Below are 23,768 nucleotides of genomic sequence, written 5' to 3'. Positions count from 1 at the left end.
GAGACTCCGGGTGGGGGAGGGCCGGGCCGGTCGTCCTCTGCCCTCCCCTCTCCCCACTTGGAAGGTTCCAGAACCAAGGACTCAGGACCCACTTGTTAAAATAGACACAACTGTGTTGCTAAGAAGCATCCACGGCACCGTGAATGTGCGGGTGAGTGCTTCGGACCACAGATGTGGCCGCAGGACAAAAATGAGGGAGGGGACGGGATGTGACAGCTGGACCTGCCCCCTGGGGCACACGCTTGGTCTCCCTGCTGCAGCGCCCTTGCCCTGGTGGGCGCCCTGAGGGAGGCGGCTCCTCCACAACGGCGTGGGCTCAGGGGGCCACCAGACAGTCGGTGGCACTGAGGAACAGGCAGCTGCAGGGCCCCGGCGAGGAGGCCAGTCTGACGGTGACATTTCACGAGGGGATACCGCCCGGCCCTCAGGCCAGGCTCCTTTTGCACAGGCTTCCCTACTAAATACCCGGATGGAAACAGACCTTTTCAAAAAGGTCAGGACCCGGAGGTAACATCGCCTGGGCTTTTTTTTTTTTTTACCCCAACGATTTATTTATTCATGAGAGACAGAGACAGAGGCAGAGACACAGGCAGAGGGAGAAGCAGGCTCCATGCAGGGAGCCCGACGTGGGACTCGATCCTGGGTCTCCAGGGTCATGCCCTGGGCTGAAGGCGGCGCTAAACCGCTGAGCCACCTGGGCTGCCCTAACTTTATTTTTTTTTAAGATTTTATTTATTTATTCATGAGAGACACAGAAAGGCAGAGACATAGGCAGAGGGGGAAACAGGCAGGGAGCCTGATGCGGGACTCGATCCCGGGTCTCCAGGATCACACCCCAGGCTGAAGACAGACTCTCAACCGCTGAGCCACCTGGGCATCCCCATCACATGGGCTTTTATGGATGATTCCGTGATTTATATTCAGTGACAGCTGACCGACAACTAGTGATGCCTATACCGCATACTCCAGGCTGAAGGGGCTCCCCATTGCCCCCATCATTGGCGCACAAGAGACGATGCGTAGACAAGTGCGGTGCGTGGCCAGGACAGCAGGCTCACCCACCGAGAACGCGGGACCCAGGATCACACCTCTCTGCACAGCGATCGATGGCCGCAGAACGCTCCTCGCTCCAGCTGCAGGACGTCTAAATTGATCTTTTTTTTGGAAGAGCCAATGGCATCTCCCACACATTATCTTTTCAGGCTGAGAGCAGAGCTTCCTTTTTTTTTTTTTTTTTTTAAGATTTTTTAAAAAAATTTATTCATGAGAGAGAGGCAGAGACACAGGCAGAGGGAGAAGCAGGCTGCGGGACTCGACCCCAGGACCCCAGGATCACACCCTGGGCCAAAGGCAGACACTCAACCGTTGAGCCACCCAGGGATCCCGAGACCAGAGCTTCCTTACCAGGCTGCCAATCCACGATGATGATGAGAACAAGCAAGCAAAAGCTTTCCATGGAAGTGATTTAACCAGAAAACAACATATGCAGGGAAAGCTCTTCTCACGATTTCCCAGGCTTGGCTGGGCATCTGAATTACGTGGAGACCATGCCCCAGTCCCCTTAGGCCGTCCCTCCGGGGGCGGGGGTGGAGGGTACCCAGGCACCAAGACTCAGCAGACAGCGAAGGCTGAGAATCATTGGTCAAAACAGATACCGTCTGACATTTTAAAGTATCTTCACACTGAACGTGACCCACCCCCGGATCCTCACGGCTGCGCATCCGTTCACCTTCTAGTTCTCTACACTGTAAATTAACCCCCGTGTGACACCTTCGCATCTAAAAGGGAGGCAAACTCTCTTCCTGGTTAACCAGGTTATGGACCGAGCAACACATTGATCCTTTTTCCAATTCCTTCCATTGTTGCTGCCCAGAGTTCAAAGGGGCACATTCATTCACTCCTCAGCCACTTCCCGTCGGATCTGACCAGGGCTCCTGAAAGCTGTGATCTCTCCGAGACTGGAGAGAAATCTAGGCTTCGGGGGGGGGGGGGGGGTCTCACTTGCAGGACTCACGGTGTTCATTATCCCAAAGTGACTGGCATCGAGCATCACGACATTCCTCGGTGGCACCCCCTCTCCGTGAGCAGCAGCCGCGGCCGTGGCGCTGCACGCGACCCCGTGGGAGCCTCCTGCAGCCAGCTGCCCTGTGTGCGCCCCGGCCCATGACGCTGCTTTACTCCCCACAGGAAGGGAGACAGAAAAGGCACAGACAGAAATTGCTACGGAAAGTTCTTTTACTCTGAAAAATCAATCTGAAAAGTAAACCTATTTGGTTACCAAACTGTATCTCAACTCTCTCTCCCTAAGAGGAAAAAAAAAAAAGGTCAAGGAAATAAATATGCCCAACAGCAACCAGGCTCCTCCTGATGGTAACAGGAGGGCGGAGGCCCACCCTGACCCGGTTTTCCTGCCTTATTCTCACTAAACTTTCCAGAACAAGCATTATTACCTTTAAAATCAGAAAGCAAAAGAACTCCTAAAAATCGACTATGGGGAAGGTCAATTCAGCAGAATAGACCTTCTCCGACACTGTTCTCCTCTTTCTATTCCTGCTTTAGAAGCGTCCACTTGCAACCTGTCTGTACTTCCGTGTATTTTCAAGGGAGAAGTCACTGCTTCATGCAAAATAAGGTTGAACTGCTCGTTTCAGAAACTCATCAAAAAGAGGATTTAGTCCATGAAAATGTTCACATCTCCGAGGTAAAAATGTATGTTGAATGCAAGAGCAAACACAGTTCTGGAGAAAACCTGGTCCATGCGTATCTTTAGTTACAGAGATCAATTCACGAGTGTCTGTTGGGCTCCACCTAACGCCCCTGGTCTCCAGTGCGTCCGGCCCAGCCCCCCTCTCTGTGCACACGGGGCCCCCAGATGGGTCTCCTCAGGGGTCCAGCCCTTGGGCACTGCCTTCGCGTTCGTGGAGTCGAGGCCGCTTGAGCTCCGGAGGGTTGCCGCGAGGGTCTCCGGGCATCTCTGGAACGTGAACACACACACAGGCTGGCAAGTAAGCGAACACTTCTTTAAAATTAAGAGCTGATGTTTACAGGGCGCCTGGACGGTGCACCTGGGTAAGCGTCTGACTCTTGGTTTCGGCTCAGGCTGTGAGTTCAGGGTTGTGAGATCAAACCCTGCGTTCAGCGAGGGAGTCTGCTTAAGTCTCACTCTGCCCCTCCAACTGCACACACACTCTCTCAAATAAATATTTTTTTAAAGATTTTATATATTTATTCATGAGAGAGGCAGAGACACAGGAAGAGGGAAAAGCAGGCTCCCTGCGGGGACCCTGATGCGAGACTCGATCCCAGAACCCCAGGATCACACCCTGAGCCAGAGGCAGATGCTCAACCACTGAGATACCCAGGCATCCCTCAAAAAATAATTTTATTTATTTATTTATTTATTTATTTTTTATATAAATTAATTTTTATTGGTGTTCAATTTACCAACATACAGAATAACACCCAGTGCTCATCCCGTCAAGTGTCCCCCTCAGTGCCCGTCACCCATTCACCCCCACCCCCCGCCCTCCTCCCCCTCCACCACCCCTAGTTCATTTCCCAGTGTTAGAAGTCTTTATGTTTTGTCTCCCTTTCTGATATTTCTCACACATTTCTTCTCCCTTCCCTTATATTCCCTTTTTTTTTTTTTTAAAAAAAAAGAACTGATGTTTACAGAATGAACTTTGTGCTTGGACAAAAAGTGAACAGCCTGGTGATCTCACCTCTCACAGGGAACAGTGGGCACTATCTGGTGACCTTTGAGAATGTCCCAAGTTGGTGGGTGGGGGACAGTGGGTGCCGCCATCCTACAATCCCAGGACAGCCCCACAACAAAGAACTCTGCAGCCCAGGTTGTCAGCAGTGCCCAGGGGGCTGAGCTCTGACCTACAGCACCTCCTGAACCCCCATACCCCTTTACCATAGGTGCATGGGAAGGTGGCCTCCTGCTGATTGCACATAGGCAGCCAGAGGGGCTGAATGAGGGTCTAGTAAGATGCATCCCTGCTTTCTCAGAACAGACTTAAGAGTAGATAGTTCATTTCCAAAAACACAAAAAAGATACTGTATCTTTAAGTATATTAAACTAGTAACAGTATCACTCACCTGACTGAGTTTGTTCTGCCGAAGGGGTGGAAACTACACTGGTTGGTACAGAATTCGGTGGAGTATCGGTCTTTAAGGGTATTAAGTTTATCCTCCTTGATTAAAAAAAAAAAAAAGTAAAGGGGTACAGGGCTCATTAGTGTCACAGGAATCATTTATGAGGATACTAAGTTTCACAACTACCCAAAGGAAACATTTCAAATTTCCAGCTGATCAGACCATGCAGGGTACTGATGTGCCCACTTACCTGGCAGCCCAAGACGATGTTTCATGTACTAGGTTCAATCATCACATTTACAATAGTCAAACCTTAACTAGCCATCTAAATGTTTCAAGACCGGGGCAGCCCCGGTGGTGCAGCGGTTTATTCTCATGAATAAATAAATAAAATCTTTAAAAATAAATAAATAAATGAATGAATGAATGAATGAATGAATGAAAGTTTCAAGACCTGTCTTAATCTCCAGTGGTATGCTGAAAAGCCATGGACGCTGCATCTATACAGCGAGCAGATGTGGTTCCTACTATGGAAAGCTCCAAAACAAATAGTTGTTGAAAATTAGGATGCGTGGGGCACACACACACAAAAAATTAAGATTCGATTTTAAAGTTACAGATGCAAGACGACTGCAAGAAATTAAGAGGGAGGGGCAGCCTGGGTGGCCCAGTGGTTTAGCACCTGCCTTCGGCCCAGGGCATGATTCTGGAGACCTGGGATCGAGTCCCATGTCGGGCTCTGTGCATGGAGCCTGCGTCTCCCTCTGCCTGTGTCTCTGCCTCTCTCTCTCTCTGTCTTTCATGAATAAATAAATAAAATCTTTAAGAAAAAAAGAAAAGAAATTAAGAGGAAAAACCTTCATACCGTATTTCAAAGAACACCTTCCCACTCCCTTCACCCACCAAAACAACAACAACAAAAGAAAAAGGTTGCTAACCTGCAGCACTCAGATTCCAGAAGAGCCTAGCACTGTCAGCTTCTGCTCCCTCCCCAGGCCACCTCCTCGGGTGGTCCAGCAGAAGGGTTAGGAGGAAGGAGGACTGGGGACAGGGCTGACCAGGGCTTAGGAGGGAGGGGGCCTGGGGACAGGGCTGGGCAGGGGTTAGCAGGGAGGGGGCCTGGGGACAGGGCTGAACAGAGTCTGTGGGGTGAGGTCCCCCAACCCCCTCCAGCTCAGGGAAGAACGTTGGTGGCAGCAGCCAACAAGGGCTGTGCTGGCAGCGGAGGCCACCGTGATGTGAAGTCTCCATGTCACCTGGAGCCCAGTATCAGGCCAGACTTCCCATGAGCCAGTCAATGGATGTCATAAAAACCAAGAGGCTACTCTGGTTTCTTACTTCTTGCTCAGTGCTTGAGATGGTTCTGGGCAGGAGAATGTGGGTGGGGGGTGGGGGATGTGCTTCCTGCCTTAAGGGGTCTCTAAATCTAACAGACCAAACCAAACCAAACTCCTGCAACTGAATGTGACATCTTAGGACAGAAGAAGGGCTAAAGGGACGTTCAAGGAGGACCCCAGTGTCACCAAGAACACAGATGGCTGAGGCTTTACAGCGGAAGGGAACAGCACAGGGGTGCCAAGGGCCCTGACCTCCAGGGCTGGGCTAGGGATCAGGGCTCCCAGGGCGAGGCAGGGCCTGTGGGAATGGCCCTGGGTGGGGGGTGAGGGGGGGTAGAGTGAAGTGTGTGGTGCACAGGGCTCTGGACCCTGCCCAATAGGTGGAAATGGGACCCACCAGAGGGCTTATAAGCAGGGAGCTGGCGTTCAGGTCCCATGTTTCCGAATCTCTCTGGCAGCAAGACGGGGCACCTGTCTGTCCCGTTACAGGTTGGGGGCTTCCCATTTCTATTTTGTTTTTTAATTGCAACGATGATTTCTTCTTCCACCCAAAGTTCTTACCGGGGTGTGGTCTTGCTCCAGGCCTGCAGTGTGTTCAGGGTGACCCTCCGGGATGGGGGTGCTTTGGGGTTCTGAGTGCTGGGCTGCAGGGCTGCCTTCTCCTCGGAAGGTGCCGCTGGGGCTGGAGGCAGTCTTGCCTGAGGCGGGGGCGTGCAGGGACTGCTGGGGTCTTGGACTTTGCTGGTGGGGGTCCCCTCTGCCAGCCTGGGTCCTGGGGAGGACCCCTGGTGCGGCTGACTCTTGGTTTTCTTTGCCGTGTCGGGAGTTCTCACGCTTAAAACCGGCTTCTCTTTCAGAGGTATTCCAAGTTCATCCTTCTCAAATGTCACAAAGGAACAGTAGCCATCGGTGGAAGAAATGGCCAGGAAGGCGCCGTCGCTGGACCTTTGTTCCCCGAACAGGAGGAAAGGTTAGAAACAGTGCTAAGTCCAGGGGCCCATCTTCTGGCTCTTTATTAGTTGGAATGTGGAAGTTCACGCTTTGTGAGCTGCTCACTCCCACCCTTTCCTTCCCAGCCCCCAGCTCGACTTTCTCAGGCACTGGCACGTCTCGGGACTGTCCTCAAAGTCACCAAATTGAAGGTGCGAGGCCCCTTTTTCCACTAACATAAGAAGAAAATTAAAGGAAGAGAAAAAGTTACAAAGAACAAGAAAGAGGGGATGGGTGGGCAGGCCCAGGCCGGAGCTGGGCATGAGCAGGTGGTGACCAGGGAATATCCAGGGGCACAGAGGACCACCGGCAGAAGGGCACGGGTCTGGACGGCAGGAGCTCGCGGATGGGGGCTTCCTGCCAGAGCGCCTGGCAAGCCCCCAGCAACCAGGGAACCCAGCGGGCACCTCCCAGCTTGAGAACCAGAGGAAACCCGAGGCCTCTGAATGGCACCCTTTAGCTATTACTGTTAGAATAGGAAGTGGTATCCTAGCAAACTAGAAATGCCTTTCCCTCTCACATTAATTCCTTTCAGAAGAAATTGGTGGGGGCCCCGGGGGGTGGGTAGATTAAGTGACCCTTGCTTTCTGCGCAGGTCACGATCTCAGGGTCCTGGGATCAAGGCCTGCACCAGGCTCCGTGCTCAGCAGGGAATCTGCTTGAGATTCTCCCTCTCTCTCTCTGCCACTCCCCCCACCTGTGCTCGCACACATTCTCTCAAATAAATATTTAAAAAAAATTTTTTTTTAATTTGACATAGAGCACACAAGCCCAGGGGGAGGGGCAGGGGGAGCCTGCTTCTCCCCACTGAGCAGGGAGCCCAACACAGGGCTTGATCCCAGGACCCTGAGATCATGACCTGAGCTGAAGGCAGATGCTGAACCAACTGAGCTAACCAGGTGCCCCTCAAATAAATCTTAAAAAAAAAAAAAAAAAAGAAAAGAAAAGAAAGAAAGAAATTGGTAAACATGGGCCACAAAAGCCATCCATAGTGCTGAAATGCTCCCTGACTCAAGGGTCTACTCCAGGACACCACACACCGTGCCGCCTGCACCCTCAACACCGGCCACTCACCAGGAAACGTCACTCAGCGTGTGGTAATGTATGTTAGACACGTAGCCAAAAGGGAACGGCTGCTGGGTGTCGTACAAGAGCACCGAGTCTTCGGAAGCCACAGCAAACACTAAGCGGTAGGGCAGGCGCACCAGCTCCGCACCCGGCTCCTGTGACGGTCTGTCTGCCCGGAGGCGGAAACAAAGGTCAGAAAACAAGAAGCAAATGCAAAGGTCCCAATGGAAACAAATTCCCCCCAAAAGTCCTCTCTTGGGAGACATAAATGACATCACGTTACTGAAGGCCACTTTGGTGCGTGCTTCACTAGAGTCCAGTTCTAAGGAGAACCACACATGAATCAACAAGGGTATCAGGTCCTGATCCGAGAATTGTGGGCACCAGAAGGTCCCACAAGACAGGACGTGTGAGTGACACAGGTCAGGCTGAGGAGCTGCTTTCTGATAAGGAAAAACAAGGGTCACCGAGAAAAATGTCAAGTGACGTTTTAATGGTCCTTCACTTAATTATATGCATTCACATAAAGGATGAAGAGGTTAAAAACTGCTGCTTCCAGCCATGGAGTCACAGGGACCGGATTTGCCCTCCCACCTGAAGCAAAGGAAACACCAAATAGAATATGCCAAATGATGGTTTTCAAGGCCTCGGCCATCAGACTCTGAGGACAGTGATCCCCAAGGGAGGGAAAGTAAAGAGGAAGTCCTCCATCTGCCTCAGCTTACTGCCTGAGCTTCTAGGCCTGGAAAAGGTAGAGGAAGCCTGAGCCGACAGGATGGAGCTGGGAGCTGGAGGGCCCAGGTGGCTGGGGTTCACAGGCAGGTCTCCAGCGGAGCACTGATGGGCGCGAGCATGTGCGGAAACCGCCAGGGCAGAGCAAGAACTACAGGAAAGGGAAAGCCATTCCTGAAGCTCGCTCCAGCCTGTGAAGCTCTCAGCCTGAAGCTGTGCCCGTGGAGAGCGGGAAACCTAGCTCTCCTGGGGCACAGACTAGAGTACTTCAGGCTGCTTTGCTTCAGTAGTGGGGAAATGAGCTGTAGACCAAATGCTGCTGGTCCAGCCGAATGAAAGGCAGCAGCATGGTGCCTCCAAGGCACTTCACTGTGTCTCACAATAAGCTCAAGAACATCTGTAGAAATATATCCAGCATCCACGAAAGGCACCGTCACGATGTCTGGCATCTAACAGAAAATTACCAGGCAAGCAAAGAAGAAAATGTGACCCATACGAGAGGGGAAGAAAAATCAGAGCCAATCCTTTGTACACAAAAACATTAAGAGTCATTACAAAAACTGTATTCCAGGGCACGTGGGGGGCTCAGTTGGTTGAGCAACTGCCTTCTGCTCAGGTCATAATCCTGGGGCCCTGGGATCGAGTCCTGCATCAGGCTCCCTGCTCAGTGGGGACTCTGCTTCTCTCTCTGCCTCTGCACTCCCGCTGCTCGTGTGCCCTCTCTCTCAAATAAAATCTTAAACTGTATTCTATCTACTCAAGAAACAAGAGGAAAGATGGAGCATGTTAAATAGAGACACGGAATATGTAATGCAGAAAACTGAGGTACCGAGAGGGGAAAAAACAAGCAGACAGATCATTAGCAAGCCAGGGAGTAACGTCAAATGGCCTAATGCAAGTGTAGGTGGCATCCTTGGTGAAGAAAAAAAATATTTGAAGCTATAATGGTCAAAATTCCCCAAATGTGATAACTGTAAATCCATAGGTCTAAGAGTTCAACAAACTCCATGCACAAGAAATCAGAGGAAACCACACCAAGACTCATCATAATCCGACTGCTTAAAGCCATGGACAAGATCTATTTAGATGGAGGGGGGAAAAAAAACCCTAAAAAACGAAAATCCAATTCATATATAATTTTACAGCATAGGAAAAATGAATGGCATTCGACCTGCTTCGGTAGAAGAATAAAAGTCCTTTATTCCTTTAGAGTTAAGTGAAAAAAGGGTATTCTGGACAAGACAAAAAAATGGACACGTTTTTGATAACACTGTCTTTGCTCCAGCTTTTCCAAGTTAACTAAACTGAACCAAACCCACATACCTTTCCCCACAAGATAAAACCCCAATCAAGACCCCACACCCCAGTGACCTGCCTCAGAGAAAACAGAACACGACTACTGTGGTTCTGACGTACCTGTTTCTACCACTGGCCTCAACTCAAAGTAGACGGGACAGCAGCGAACAGCGAGCGTCGCCTTGCCAGGGCATGGAAGGTGAGCAATAGGCCTGCAAGATTGGTCATGGCCTTCTTAGAAAGGGCACTGTTACTCACCACAAAACAAAAAAGAAAGGGTAAACATCTCAACTCTTTCTTCAATTGCGTACCTTTTAAGATTTTTCCTGGAGAACACATAAGTTGTATTTGTTACGTTTTCGCCAGATTCCACACACCCAGCTAGGGAAGCAGGGATAGGGAGAAAAGGCAAGATTTTATTAGACTGAAGAAGATAAACTCATGAGCATGCAACCCTGGCTTGTAAAATCTTTTCCCCGCTCACTGTATGCCCTGGACAATGTTTTTGTGACCAAGGACAAATACAAACGGTCCCAGTCTGGGCTCAGCTCTTACTCCAGCTCTACCCACCTGTCACCTCCCCGCCCCACCCCCGGGGTAACCCCACCACTCGGCATGGCTTCAGGCCTGGGGAGGAAGAATGGGAGCAGGAGGGCCTTGCTATGGGAGACCTCTGCCCTCTGCCCGGCCACTTCCTGCCGGATAAACGCTCTCATTAGATCCCCAGGCTCTGTCCCCTGGATTTGAGTGTGGCTGCCAGCCAGAGCCTTTCTCGTCTTTCCTACCTGCCTGGTGGAGCCAGGCTGCAGGGGGGGACCCAGGCCTCTGCCACAGCCCTAACCCCCTGCAGCGGCTCACCTTCCTCTAGGGAGAACCCACATTTGAGCTCTTCTACACGCACCCTGGGGTCGTCCTTAAAACCAGGCCAGACCCAGCCAGAGAAGGACCGTCAACCACAGCTTCCCTTGGACACCTCTTTCTTGATCCACACACACATGTAGCCTCACATGTGACCTCTTCATCTCCACCAGATGGGGGCAGGGGGCAGAGACCCCATCAGTACTCTTTCTACTATCTCCCCACCCAGCCCACACTGCCATCCCCACGTGACCCATTTGAACAAACCAGGGATCCTCTCCCCCATTCTTCCACACTCACACAACCATTGCAACCAGTTACAACTCAACTGCACATCTATTCATACAGTAGAGTCTCCAGTCTGTCTCCCTGAGAAGGGGTCTTGTTTACGCCTCTCCTAATGTTGCTCGGCCCAGGTGCCTACTCACGAAAGCTAACCTGGTGATGCATCCTCTTCCCGGCTGCCTGACGGTCACTGGTATGAAAATACCATAATCCATTCACCCGTCTTGTCCATCAGTACTGTCTTTCCACAACCACAAACAACACTTGCAGTAAGCATGGTTGACAATGTACTTTTTCTATTACATTTTCATAAAGACTGAGTCTAGGATGAGGGGCAGATGGGCTGACGGGAATGTGCCTTTAATGGTGACCAGACTGTTTCCTGAAAAGGCTGTGAACAATTCACATTCCCACCAGCAGTAACCACACTCTGCTTGCCCATCTGCAGTAGATATTTTCATTTTTCTAGTCTGAAAAGAACAGAGAGGTACCTAATCATAGGTCACTTTACTTTCTATTTCTCTATCATTGAGTCTCCGAACCTTTTCCTGTGTGTGAACACGCAGATCTGCTCTTCCACAAACTGCCTTTTTGTATATACATATTTTTTCTTCTGGATTTTTCTTTTTTTTTTTCTCATCAATTTGGAAGAGCCCCTGTATGTATATATACATAAGCGCTCTCTTGCCTATACAGTAAACAGTATTTTCCAGTTATTTGTTGGCAGGTTGTGCTTCCTGGGTCTTTGCTATACGAAGATTCCCTAGTCAAACGCACTCAAATAGGCCTATCATTTAAGAGCTTCCGGGTTTCCAGTCTTAAGCTGGTCTTCCCTGTCCTAGGACGTCCTCCTATGTTTTCACCTTTTATATTTAAGTATTGAATAACATGGAATTGATCTTTATATGTAAGTGAAGGATCCAATATCATTTTCTTCCAGGTAGCCAGACATTCCAGCACCATTCACTCAGTAATTCATTCTTCCCACTGAAATACCACCCAAGTCAGACAGTAAATTCCCTTTGATCTCAGGACTGATTCTGGATTTTCTGTTCTGGCCCACCCATTTGTTTATTCCTGTACTAATAACCATATTGATTTGGTAATAGTAGCGCCACAGGATTTGCTGACATTTGGTCAGGCAGACAGCTGCTCAAGTATTATTTTTCAGACTTTCAAAACTATTCTTGGAGTGCCTGGGTGGTTCAGTCACTTAAGTGTCCGACTCTTGATGTTGGCTCAGGTCGTGATCTCAGGGTTGTGAGATTGAGCCCCGCATGGGGCTCTGTGCTCAGCGAGGAGTATGCCTGAAGATTCTCTCCTTCTGCCTCTCCCCCAGCTCACGCTGTCTCTAGCACTCTGAATCTCTAAACGGATAAATAAAATCTTAAAAAAAAGGGCAGCGGGGTGGCTCAGAAGTTTAGTGCCACCTTTGGCCCAGGACGTGATCCTGGAGACTTGGGATCGAGTCCCGTGTCAGGCTCCCTGCATGGAGCCTGCCTCTTCCTCTGCCTGTGTCTCTGCCTCTCTCTCTCTGTGTCTCTCACAAATAAATGAACAAATTCTTACAAAAATAATTAAAAAATTAAAATAATTTTTAAAAATAAAAATCTTAAAAAAAAAAAAAGCTTGTTAAACCCACCTGGTGTGAGGAGCAAAGATCCATCAGGGGTGAAACTAAGTCTACGAAAGAATGACTTCATGCTGTCGTCATGAAACATCCGGTAACTTCTTGCCTGCAGCACACAAGTTTAAACATTAGTCCAAATCTTTACACTCACAAGAAAAGCTTACCAATTCCTTTTTATCTACATAGTATCATTTACTACTCACATAATAATAGATTAAATAGATCACAAATCAAACAACCACTTAAGACTGCAAGAGCAGGGCTGCCTGGGTGGCTCAGTCAGATAAGGGTTCATAAGGGTTCGACTCTTGATGTTGGCTCCGGTCACGATCTCAGGGTGGGGAGATCGAGCCCCATATCTGGCTCTGTGTGCAGTGGGGAGTCTGCTGGAGATTCTCTCTCTCTCTCTCTGCCCCTCCCCACCGCCCCCAACTCTGTAAAATAAAAAAATCCTTAAAAAAAAATTATTCATGAGAGACAGACAGGCAGAGACATAGGCAGAGGGAGAAGCAGGCTCCCTGCAGGGAGCCCGATGTGGGACTCAATCCCCATACCCTGGGATCATGAGCCAAAGGCAGATGCTCAACAACTGAACCACCCAGGCATCCCATAAATAAATCTTTAAAAAAGAAAAAAGGCCTGCAAGAGTAATCCCTCATAAAGACCAACTGTCATTGTGTTAAGGAAAGCTGTGTGTGCTTACGAGTCTACGTGTGTGTGGAGGGCTCTACAGTTATCTTTGTAAAAAGCCTCTGTGACAACACAGCACACTGTCAACAGCGGTTTGTCTAGAGAATGAGACTGGGGGGGAAAGCCAGACGATGACTGGGCGCCCTTTGCTATCTGTGTCCACTTAGAACCTCCAAGCTAATGAACACTTCGTCTAGAGAAAACAGTCCGCTATTGAACTGATAATCCTCTTCTCAAACATGTCTTGAACACCTGTGTGGGACAGTTCTTGCTCCCACTTGCTTACACGTGATAAACGTTAAGCATTTAGGTCTCCAGGACCCAAAGACCCAGCATCACCCTCCTTACTGTGGGTGAGCTCTCCTGTGTGGCCAGCTCACGGCCCACCTGGCCTTGGCCGGCTGCCTGAGGACTGGGTTTGCACCGTATCCCTTTTTTGTTCCCTTCTGCCTAAGTGCCTGCATCTGTCATCTTGATTCCTCTACGACCACTGGCCGGGTCTCTGCTGTCTGCTAGCAACATTCTCTCCATACCGGCCAAGATGGCATACTGCCTCCCACCAGGCAATCCAATGCTTGACCCACCTGCCTTCCTGTGGCACAGTGCCGGGGTCCCCCGAGGTCAGAAGTTCTCGACCCTCACTACACCTCAGAATCCCAGACACCCTGCCCACTTCAAGTCAAGTGAATCACATCTAGGGGGACGCGGACGGGGACCTATGTGTCTTCATGCTTCCCGATGACTCCACAGTGAGCCAGGGTTGAACAAACACCTCCATCCACCATCAGCGCTCTCCCCTGGCCCCCAGATGTCCCCAGTTCCACACAGATCAGCCCAACGGCCTAACTGAGCCTCGACTGGATCTGAGGAAGTACTTGGTAGCTCAAGGGTCATGGGCCTGAGACCAGTGGTTCAGCCGTAAGATGCAGAGGTGCTTGTGACTTTCTAAGTCTCAACTGAAGCACAGCTTAAAGTAGCTCAAATATTTGATACCTCTCCTTCAGCCCCTACTCCAGACAGCATTTTTGAGACGTTAAAAGCCACACGTTTCTTCTGGGTGCTGTATACCCTCAGGATCCTATAGGAAGAAGAAGAGTCTGAGTGACCTCTTCTGGTGAATGAAGTGTTCCACACAGAAGCAATCTAGCATCAAAACCGAAGACCCACTAAACAGTGTCAGCCTGTAAGACCACTTACAGTGACTGTCACACTGTCACACGCTAACTAATTATGACAGAAGCAAACCACCCAATGGAGGTCACTAGTGAAAGTGAGGAAAGAGGTCATAACTTCATTTTTTAGTGAATATTCCAATTTGTCAAGGAAGATGTACTTTAGGCCTGGCCTTTTCAGGCCTCGGACACTGGGCCCCGGGACAATTTGTAGAACTGCAGTGACGTTTATTTTGTGTCAAATGGTCTCGCCTCCAGGGATTTGCAAGAGTAAGGTAAACACCAGCAGATAAATTTGGTTGTTGCTAATTCATATTATTCCCACTTAGCTAATCAGATCGTTTCAACTCCTGATTGCCTGAATAATATACACAGATCAGAAAATAAGTGCACATACAATTTAGCAGTGTTTATTTTCCATAGCATCTCCTAACTCTTCCACATTGCTGGGCCATCTGAAATCAGAGGTGATTAAAAGTAGTCGGATAAATACTCAAAAGGGCTACTTCAACTGATGAATAAAATATCTAGCACCTCTGATTTTTAGTTCTTTGTTCCAAGAACACAATGAAATACATGACACCAGTAAACACAGCAGTAAAATCTCTTTTCAAAAAAGGCAAAACAGGGGCGCCTGGGTGGTTTAGTCCATTAGGTGTCTCTTCAGCTCAGGTCATGATCTCAAGGTTGGGATTGAGCCCCACATCGGGCTCCCTGTTCAGTGGGGAGTCTGCTTCTCCCTCTGCCTCTGCCCTTCCCTCTGCTCATGCTCCTGCTCTCACTCTCTCTCTCTCTCTCAAGTAATTTTAAAATATATATATGTATTTTTTTTAAAAAGAAAATATTCTATGTCTACATTAATATAAGTAGAGTCATTAAAATCACTGCAGTAGTGAATTATAATAAAAAAACGAAACGGGAGTGTCTGGCTGGCTCATCCAGTGGAGCATACAACTCGATCTCAGGGTTTGTGAGTTTCAACCTAGCACAGGGTGTAGACATTACTTAAAAATAAATCTTAAAAAAGAAAGAAGAAAAAAATATCGAACCCTACTGCTAAGTACCCCTTCTTTCATAAGTCATATTTACAAAACACCTTTTCTTTAAAAACTGCCCACGAAATTCAAATGTAATTCAAAGCTCTCTATGCATTCATTCACCCATTCAATAAAGATTTACTAAGCACTGAATATAAGGCGCCTCCCTAATTAGTTTCCAATTTCTTGTTATGGCCTAAGAATAATAGTAAAACCCAATGCTTTATATGAAACCAAGAACACAGATAGATGGATGGATAGATTAATCAAACCTAGACTTTGCCTTATTTTTAGTTAAGTGGTGATGAAAACAGCTTTGCAGAAAATTTCAAGCCAACAGAGAAGATGACAGACGCACCTGTCACAGCTCAGGGTAGCAACATACTGACCCAAGGGGTCCCAGGTTACTCCTTGGACATAACTTTTATGTTCATTAAAGATGGAGAGCTTTTGTCCTGCGAACAAAGCACACAACAGCATTGCCAGAACCTACTCAAGCACAAGTGGAGTAAACGAAGCATTGTGCCCTTTATACCACTGCATTGTGTTGCAGCCGGTGACGGAGCCTCTGCTCTGCAGTCTGTGTCAGGCTCTGGGAAGACAGAGAGGACCCCACACAGTCCCTACCCTCAAGGAGCCCGCAGCTTCGGGGGAGACACACACCTATCAGCGGGCAGCACAGTATACAGATGGGCGGCTGGTGAGGCAGTGGTGAGGGTCAAGAAGGGGACCAGCCGAGTTGAGCTATCTGGGCGGGCAGGATGCAGGGGATCATGAAGCAGCAGGTACTGTAAGCAGATCCGGGGGGCCGGCGGCTTAGGCACGTGGAGCAATGTGTCAGGGAGACTTCTAGAGGGTTACATCCAAGGCCAAAATGGCAAAACATGGAGGGCAGGAGGTATATGACCGCGAGCCTTGTGTACAAGGAAAAAAGGTTCTAGGAATTCATGGTGTGGCCGAGACAGACACCCAGATGGAAAGGAACTGGCATGATGAAGATGAAACTGAGGTTCAGGGCACCTGGGTGGCTCAGTGGTTGTGCGTCTGCCTTCGGTTCAGGGCGTGATCCCAGGGTCCCTGGGATGGAGTCCCACATCAGGCTCCCTGCAGGATGCCTGCTTCTCCCTCTGCCTGTGTCTTTGCCTCTCTCTGTGTCTCTTGTGAATAAATAATTAAAATCTTTAAGTAAAATAAAATAAACCAGTAACGCACAAAGATTACCTGGATAAAAAGAGGAGGGAGGCATGAAGCCCTGGCCATTCAAAAAAACAAAAACAAAAAAAGCCCCCTAAACCCTCTCCTCTGAAAAGGGATCTACACTCGCTCACTCGCCTCCCCCTATTTCTCCTCCTCCTCTCAGCCCTCTGCAGTCTGGCTTCCACTCCCCTCCAAGAGTTGCCCCTGACCCTGTGACCCACCCGATGTCCATGATGTGCAGTAGGTGTGCTTTGGGCTAACTTCCCCCCACCCCCGGCCTTCCTGCAAGTCTTTTTGGGGAGTCTGGGACATTAAGGTGGGTGATGACATCTCCCCAAACATCCTCTGAGATTTACAAGAGAGACTTTTAACCCACAATTGCTGTCATCCAGCCGGTGCGTGAGTTGTGTGGGGTTCTCTGAAGGACTTCGTAATCGACCTGCCCGGGGACTCTAGCGGCTATGTGCAGGGCCCTTGCACCTGCTGCTCCCACTGGCCTGAGGCTCTTCCCCAGAGTAACCCCCATGCCTTGCTTCCCTGCCTTGTGCTCCTTGAGCTTGGAGAAGCCTCCCAGCACTATCCTACTGACGCCACACTGGTCTGGGTCAAAGAGTGGATAACCAGAGGTGCAGCCAGCACAGGGGGAGGCCTACTCCACCCCGACTCCCTCCCAGGGCTCTCGAGCTGGGGAGGATCAGCAGCCTGCACACCAGACAGGAGCAGGGCAAGCCTCTTGCCTGGGAGGAAACATCAAGGTCGAGTAACGGTCTGTAGAGGGGCAAAAACAGGCTGGCATTAGCCACTAACTGGCTTTTGGCCTTTTGCTGCCATTTTTAGAACTTTCCACATGCTACTATCTCCCTAATCAGAGAATAAGTTCTGTGAATGAGGGAGGCACCTTGGCCATCCTTGATCTCAGACAGGCACCTGATCCTACCTATCCCAACACAGAGCATTCAAGTGCCCATCGATTACGACAACGTGCTAAACTGTGCAAGATCCTGAGTTCCAGGCAGGCATGAGCCCTGCCCCCAGCATGTCTGCACCCCCACGCACACAGGATGGACTTTGCTTGGGCACCAGGGCTAAGCCGCTTCCACTCTGACTGGGACCCTAAAATAGAGTTGGATCCACGACACATGGGCATCCTCAAGTGCTGAGCCAGACACCTTATTCCAATTCACTAAGAAACTCTTCCTATGTCTTTAAAGATAAAGCAGGTTAGACTTTTTAGCCACGTGGAATATTCCTTCCCCCTGACAATAAGAGAAACATGTCAGCTACCTTTACTGACGTCCCATATGATGGCCGTGTTATCCACAGAGGCAGAAGCCATTAAATTCCCGTCAGCTGCCCAGCAAATGTCGTACACATCTTCTAAGTGGCCCCTGGAATCCGAAGAGGAGAAGGAGGGGAAAAGCAAATCTTGTCTTAATGAGAGAAAAAGGCATAAAAAGTCTACAGGCAAACTCAGAGACCATGGATTAGGATTTCAGAAATTTCCACTGGAACTATATTACCCGCAGTTACGATCTGCTACTCCTTCAGGGGGTAGTCATATCTTTATAATGAATTCAATCTAAGGAAAATTTTACAGCAGAAATAAAACCCATTTTGGGGCACTTGGGTGGCTCAGTGGGTTAAGTGTCAGACTCTGGGGTTTGGGCTCAGGTCAGGATCTCAGGGCCGTGAGATCGAGCCCTGCGTTGGGTGGGCTCCAAGCTGGGTGTGCAGCCTGCTTGAGATTCTCCTTCTCTTTTACCACCCACTCTCTCTCTAAAAAAAGAAAGAGAAATAAAGAGAAAAAAGAACTCTTGTGAGTTCAAGACCCAATGCATGTGAGTCGAATCCATTTAGAGATGTCAGATAAAGCACTCGTCTAGCCCCTCCCCAAGTTACCTCAGGGTTTTCACGACAGTCCAATTCTCCTTATTCAGCTGAGCCTCATCCTCATCCTGGAAAGCAACCTGTTCTGGCTCCTTGTTGTCATTCACCTTCCACAACAGAATGACAGCATCTGCGGAGCGATGTGGTTACAGATGAGCCATGGTTTTTGCAGGCTCCCTCCTTTCTGGGCTGCTACGGTGTTAAAACCCTAGTTACGGGCAGCCCGGGTGGCTCAGCAGTTTAGCACCGCCTTCAGCCAAGGGCATGATCCTGGGGACCCGGGATCGAGTCCCATGTCGGGTTCCCTGCAGGACCCTACTTCTCCCTCTCCCTGTGTCTCTGCCCCCCTCTCTCTCTCTCCTGAATGAATAAATAAAATCTTAAAAAAAAAAAACCAAACCCTAGTTACATTGTTCAATAGATACTGTGGTCACAATGAGTGACTTGTAAGAATCTGGACAATCTGCCTTCTAACCTAAAACTCCAAAATCAAACTGATACCCGATCAGAGCTATTAAACCCGATCAGGCTATAAAGGCCTATTAAACAGAAGGGTCCCCAGGCCAGCAAAATACCGCTGCAGAGCGGCTGACTACGTTAACACATCCTAAGGCATAACCCAGGAGCAGCTGAATAGGCGGAAACAAAGAGCCACTAAGCAAGGATTGGCAAATCGTGCCCAGCTGTGTCCGCAGGCCTTAGCATCTGGACTCCTCAGCTACCCCCTCTGTAAAATGCATACCTACCTCAGACTATCTAGAGTCTAGAGTATTGTCTACTCTGTCTAGAGTATTCGATGAGTTAATATGTATGTAGCACAACATGATGCCTAGCACACAGTGAGCCCACAGACACATCAGATACCTCAGCCTGTTGTCATCAATTGTCTGGGGGCTCTAACTCCCTGTGCTGGGACCCCAACTCACCACACAAGTCAGAGCCCCATGCAGCTTCGCTCTGAGTGCCAGCAGGACAGTGACTGAGCTGGCTGTATGGGCACAAGTGTGCTCACGCTAAGCTGTAATCCTGGGAGCTGGGTGAAGAGGAGATCAGCCTCGACATTGACAAGTGGACACTCTCTACTGCTAACAGCAGGTTTCTGACCCTCTAGGGCCAAAGGACTTGGCAAAACGAGAGCTCCCCTGTGCAACCTCACAGAAGATAGCCTGCCAGCCTCCCCCAGTGACGCTCCCCACCTTCTATCTCTCTGTGCCACACACTCTGGACATTGTGGCACTGGAGTTAACCAGATCTCTTTCTTCCTTCTGCAAACAAAAACCTGTGATGTGTTTTATTTTGTACTAACTTCTAGACTGTTTCGGTGTCAAAACACAGTAAAAAAGATTTACTTTTTTTTGTAGTAGTTTAATGCCATTTAAACACAAGCAGAAAATATGAATCATTCTACTTCCACCAAGCAAACATAATTTAGAGGGCCATTCAGACAATACTCCCTCAGGTGAATTAATTAATTACACAGAGGGGATCCCTGGGTGGCTCAGCAGTTTAGCCCCTGCCCTCAGGCCAGGCCGTGATCCTGGGTCCCGGGATCGAGTCCCACATCGGGCTCCCGGTGCATGGAGCCTGCTTCTCCCTCTGCCTGTGTCTCTGCCTCTCTCTCTCTCTCTCTTTCTCTGTCTCTGTGTCTCTCATGAATAAATAAGTAAAATCTTTAAATAAATTAATCACACAAAGACATGGGAAAGACTATGATCACTTGGATACTAAACTAGCAATCAAACAAGGCCAGGAGGACTGCATTGGGACTTTGACAAAATGGTAAGCACCTTCCTACTGGTCCCTACGAGTGGGGTGGAGGAGCGGCCATTTATAAACAGCTCTGCTCAGGTTAAGCTTTTGGTCCTCCATCCCCTCAAGCTCCTCAGAACGCTATTTTACTGAACTATCTAAATGACGGATTGAGGGTGCCTGGATAGCTTAGTCTGTTAAGTGTCTGCTTTCAGCTCAGGTCATGACCCCGGAGTCCTGGGATCCAGTCCCACATCATCCGGGAGCCTGCTTCTTCTTCTACCCCCCCCTTCTCATCAACTCCCTCTCTCTCTCAAAAATCTTAAAAAACAAACAAACAAAAAAAATAAAAAAATAAAAAATAAATGACGGATCGAGAGGTCAAGTGACCTCAAAAATAAAAAAGTGTACCTAGCTCAGATCTCACTATTTAACAGGAGACAGAAAGGTATCTGGTTTCTAAGGAATTTTGAAGGATAATACTAATACTCACCATCTCCTCCTGATGCTAAAATTTCCCCATTTGGAGAAAAACGCACGACATTGACAGCTTTGGTATGGCGAGCAAGGTTGGACAAAAATTCAACAATGGCCTTTCCATCGGGTCCTTTTTCCACCTTCCAGATCTGTCGATAACCAAAACGTTCATTCCGAGACACACAGAGTGAACACCTACCACACTGTTAAACACTAAACACTTACCAAAACAATACCAGGCTAGTTTTCGGGAAGGAAATAGCTTGTCTTTGGATACATGTAAAATGGAATTTCCATCTGAAACCTAGACAGTCCCACGACTTGCTACCCTCCCTCCTACCTCTTTCTGGGGCCAAGTGTTCCCACTAGGAAGTGGCTCAGGATTCTTTTTTTTTTTTTTTTTTTAATTTATGATAGTCAGAGAGAGAGAGAGAGGCAGAGACACAGGCAGAGGGAGAAGCAGGCTCCATGCACCGGGAGCCCGATGTGGGATTCGATCCCGAGTCTCCAGGATCGCGCCCTGGGCCAAAGGCAGGCGCTAAACCGCTGCGCCACCAGGGGATCCCTGGCTCAGGATTCTAAAACGATCTGCATCGGAGGCACCTGCGTGGCTCAGTTGGTTGAGCACCTGCCTTTGGCTCAGGTTGTGATCCCAGGGTCCTGGGATCGAGTCTCGCATCAGGCTCCCCGCAGGGAGCCTGCTTCTCCCTCTCTCTCTGCGTCTCTCATGAATAAATACATAAAATCTTTTAAAAAAAAATATAAAAATAGGGCATCCCGGGTGGCTCGGCGGTTTAGCGCTGCCTTGAGCCCAGGGCCTGACCCTGGGGTCCCAGGATCGAGTCCCACGTCGGGCTCCTTGCATGGAGCTTCCCTCTCCCTCTCTCCCTCTCTCATGAATAATTAAATAAAATCTTAAAAAACAATAATAATAATCAAATAAGGAGCATGCAGTGTATCCATCTAGGAAGCACTGGCCAAGGAATAAAGCAAGCTTTCTTGTGCTCTCACGGTTCACTCGCGGCCCTGAGAACCCGTCTGCAGCCTGGGCTGGGGGCAGGGCGGCCTGAGTCTGCAGACACAGGTTTTGAGCACAGGAAGGGAGGAGGCCCCGCCCCGCCCCCGCCCCGCCCCGCCGCGCCCCGCTCACCCGGACCGCGGTGTCCACGCCCGCCGACGCCAGCCTGTGGATCCTGCCCGCCGCGCCGTGCTGGAAGTCCAGGCTGTACACCGGCTCCTTGTTGTGCCAGGCTATTTCGCAAGTGATGACTTTCATGCCGCCGGGTCTGCAAGGGGCCGAGACAAATCCGCCCCCGAAGGCGGAGGAAAAGCTGAAAACCGTCGGGGATGAATGGAGTGTTCGAGCGGGGCAGGCGCGGGAGCCCGCTCGGCAGTGAGGCCGCCGCGCCGGGGAGGGGAGGGGAGGGGAGGGGAGGGGAGGGGAGGGGAGGGGAGGGGAGGGGAGGGGAGGGGAGGGGAGGGGAGGGGAGGGGAGGGGAGGGGAGGGGAGGGGAGGGGAGGGGAGGGGAGGGGAGGGGAGGGGAGGGGAGGGGAGGGGAGGGGAGGGGAGGGGAGGGGAGGGGAGGGGAGGGGAGGGGAGGGGAGGGGAGGGGAGGGGAGGGGAGGGGAGGGGAGGGGAGGGGAGGGGAGGGGAGGGGAGGGGAGGGGAGGGGAGGGGAGGGGAGGGGAGGGGAGGGGAGGGGAGGGGAGGGGAGGGGAGGGGAGGGGAGGGGAGGGGAGGGGAGGCAGCGTCGCGCTCTCCCCGGACACCTCCGCAAGGGCACCTGGGACGCCTCCCTGAGCCGGAGCCGGGGAGCCGGGGAGCCGGGCCGAGGAAATCCAGGGCCCGGCCCTGCTGCGCGGCCGCCCCGCTCCGTGGGCCCGGGGCGCTCCCGGGGAGCCAGGCGCCGCCCGGGGCAGGGCCCGCCGGCGACCCCCGCGCCCCTGGGGCTGCGGCCGCGGGGCCGGAGCGCACGGGACGCCGAGACCGGGCCCGGCCGGGAGGAGGCCGCACGGCGCCGCCCGAACGCGCGCCGCCCCGCAGCTCTGCCCAGCCCCCGCGGCCCGCCCTCAGCGAGTCCCTCTCGCCGCCCGCGCGGCCCCGCCGGGAGGCCGGGGGGACGCGGGGGCCAGCGCCCGGGGAGCAGTACCTGCAGGGCCGCGGCCAGTCGGCTGCGCCTCCAGCTCCCGCCGCCGCTAGCGCTTCTTCCCGCGCGCCGCAGGCCCCGCCTCCGCGTGGGCGGGACTTCCGCGGGACCCGCCTCTTTGTGGGAGGGGCTGTCCGCTCGCCCCGCCCTCCTGTGGGCGGGGTCACTCGGCGCTCCGCCCCTACCCCGGGCTGCGGGTGCTCGGAATCCCCGCCGACTCCCGCCAATGCAGTAATTACGTGCACGACCGAGGCCTCGCGGGGAGGAGTGGATGAGTTCATCGACCCATTCATTCAATCATTTCTTCCTTTCTATCATTTCTTCCCTTCTCCATGAGTTCTTTCAGCAGACATTTACTGGGCATCTGCAGGATGCGGGGACCCTATTCCGGTGCTGGTTAATGTTTATTTTTTTTTTAAGATTTTTTTTTATTCATTCATGATGAGACACACACAGAGAGAGAGAGGACACAGGCAGAGGGAGAGGGAGAAGCAGGCTCCATGCAGGGATGCCTGATGTGGGACTCGATCCCGGGTTCCCAGGATCACGCCCTGGGCCGAAGGCAGGTGCTAAACCGCTGAGCCACCCGGGCTGCCCTCCGGTGCTGGATATGCAGTGGAGACTTACCCTCCGGGAGTTCACAGCCCAGTAGAAGGAAGAGTGGTCCTATCACCCAGGTGGGGAGGCTGAACTCTGAGACCCGCCCATGACCATCCCTTCTGTCACAGGTGCTCTTTCACAGCGAGTGTCTGTGACCTGCATCAGGCCCCGTCGCCCTCTCTGGAGTTCCAAGCATCAGTAAAACACAGAGAGTGTTTACGGGCTTCCTGTAGTCAGGTACATTTTTTAAATGTAACTTAAAAAAAAAAGTGTGAAAAAAAAAAGTGTGGGGGAAAAAAGGGAGTGTGGAAGGAACAAAGTGCTCTCTACAGTTCCGAGGGTGCACTTATTTTGGATTTGAAGGCTCAAGGCAAGTTTGAAGAGAAGAGGGCATTTAAAATGGGCTTCGGGGGGTATCTGGGTGGCTCAGTGGTTGAGTGTCTGCCTTCGGCTCAGGTCGTGATCCCAGGGTCCTGGAATCAAGTCCTGCATCAGACTTCCCACAAGAAGCCTGC

At 50.8% G+C, this 23,768-nt stretch overlaps 2 protein-coding genes across 2 annotated transcripts; one reads left to right on the top strand and one right to left on the bottom strand.

The window, feature by feature from the left end:
• Positions 1 to 2,224: 2,224 nt before the first annotated feature.
• Positions 2,225 to 22,753, bottom strand: CHAF1B (chromatin assembly factor 1 subunit B). The gene is made up of 14 exons (XM_055313759.1): positions 22,657 to 22,753; positions 21,657 to 21,792; positions 20,523 to 20,655; positions 18,293 to 18,410; positions 17,678 to 17,781; positions 15,555 to 15,651; positions 13,981 to 14,065; positions 12,310 to 12,403; positions 9,836 to 9,905; positions 9,645 to 9,736; positions 7,503 to 7,665; positions 6,000 to 6,383; positions 4,105 to 4,199; positions 2,225 to 2,974 (listed from the first exon to the last, which is right to left on the bottom strand). The coding sequence occupies exons 2-14, from the start codon at positions 21,780 to 21,782 to the stop codon at positions 2,883 to 2,885; spliced, it is 1,653 nt and encodes a 550-aa protein (XP_055169734.1). The 5' UTR covers positions 21,783 to 21,792; positions 22,657 to 22,753; the 3' UTR covers positions 2,225 to 2,882.
• On the top strand, positions 21,781 to 23,408 carry LOC129502018 (proline-rich proteoglycan 2-like). The gene is made up of 3 exons (XM_055313367.1): positions 21,781 to 21,899; positions 22,350 to 22,884; positions 23,382 to 23,408. The coding sequence occupies exons 1-3, from the start codon at positions 21,781 to 21,783 to the stop codon at positions 23,406 to 23,408; spliced, it is 681 nt and encodes a 226-aa protein (XP_055169342.1).
• Positions 23,409 to 23,768: the final 360 nt, after the last annotated feature.

The sequence above is a fragment of the Nyctereutes procyonoides genome, unplaced genomic scaffold, assembly GCF_905146905.1.
Source record: "Nyctereutes procyonoides isolate TBG_1078 unplaced genomic scaffold, NYPRO_anot_genome, whole genome shotgun sequence".
Taxonomy (NCBI): Eukaryota; Metazoa; Chordata; class Mammalia; order Carnivora; family Canidae; genus Nyctereutes; species Nyctereutes procyonoides.
This window is presented reverse-complemented; position numbering and strand designations above follow the sequence as displayed.

Bases quoted from the DNA above. Each gene is read 5' to 3' on its own strand.
- CHAF1B (XM_055313759.1), bottom strand. From the start codon at position 21,782: ATGAAAGTCATCACTTGCGAAATAGCCTGGCACAACAAGGAGCCGGTG. The intron at 17,782-18,292 runs GTAACTTGGGGA...TTCGGATTCCAG, and splicing joins ACTGTCGTGAAAACCCTGAG to GGGCCACTTAGAAGATGTGT. The intron at 12,404-13,980 runs GTATCAAATATT...TGTGTGCTGCAG, and splicing joins GAGTAGGGGCTGAAGGAGAG to GCAAGAAGTTACCGGATGTT.
- LOC129502018 (XM_055313367.1), top strand. From the start codon at position 21,781: ATGCCGCCGGGTCTGCAAGGGGCCGAGACAAATCCGCCCCCGAAGGCG. The intron at 21,900-22,349 runs GTGAGGCCGCCG...GAGGAAATCCAG, and splicing joins GCGCGGGAGCCCGCTCGGCA to GGCCCGGCCCTGCTGCGCGG. The intron at 22,885-23,381 runs GTAATTACGTGC...CTTCTGTCACAG, and splicing joins CGCCGACTCCCGCCAATGCA to GTGCTCTTTCACAGCGAGTG.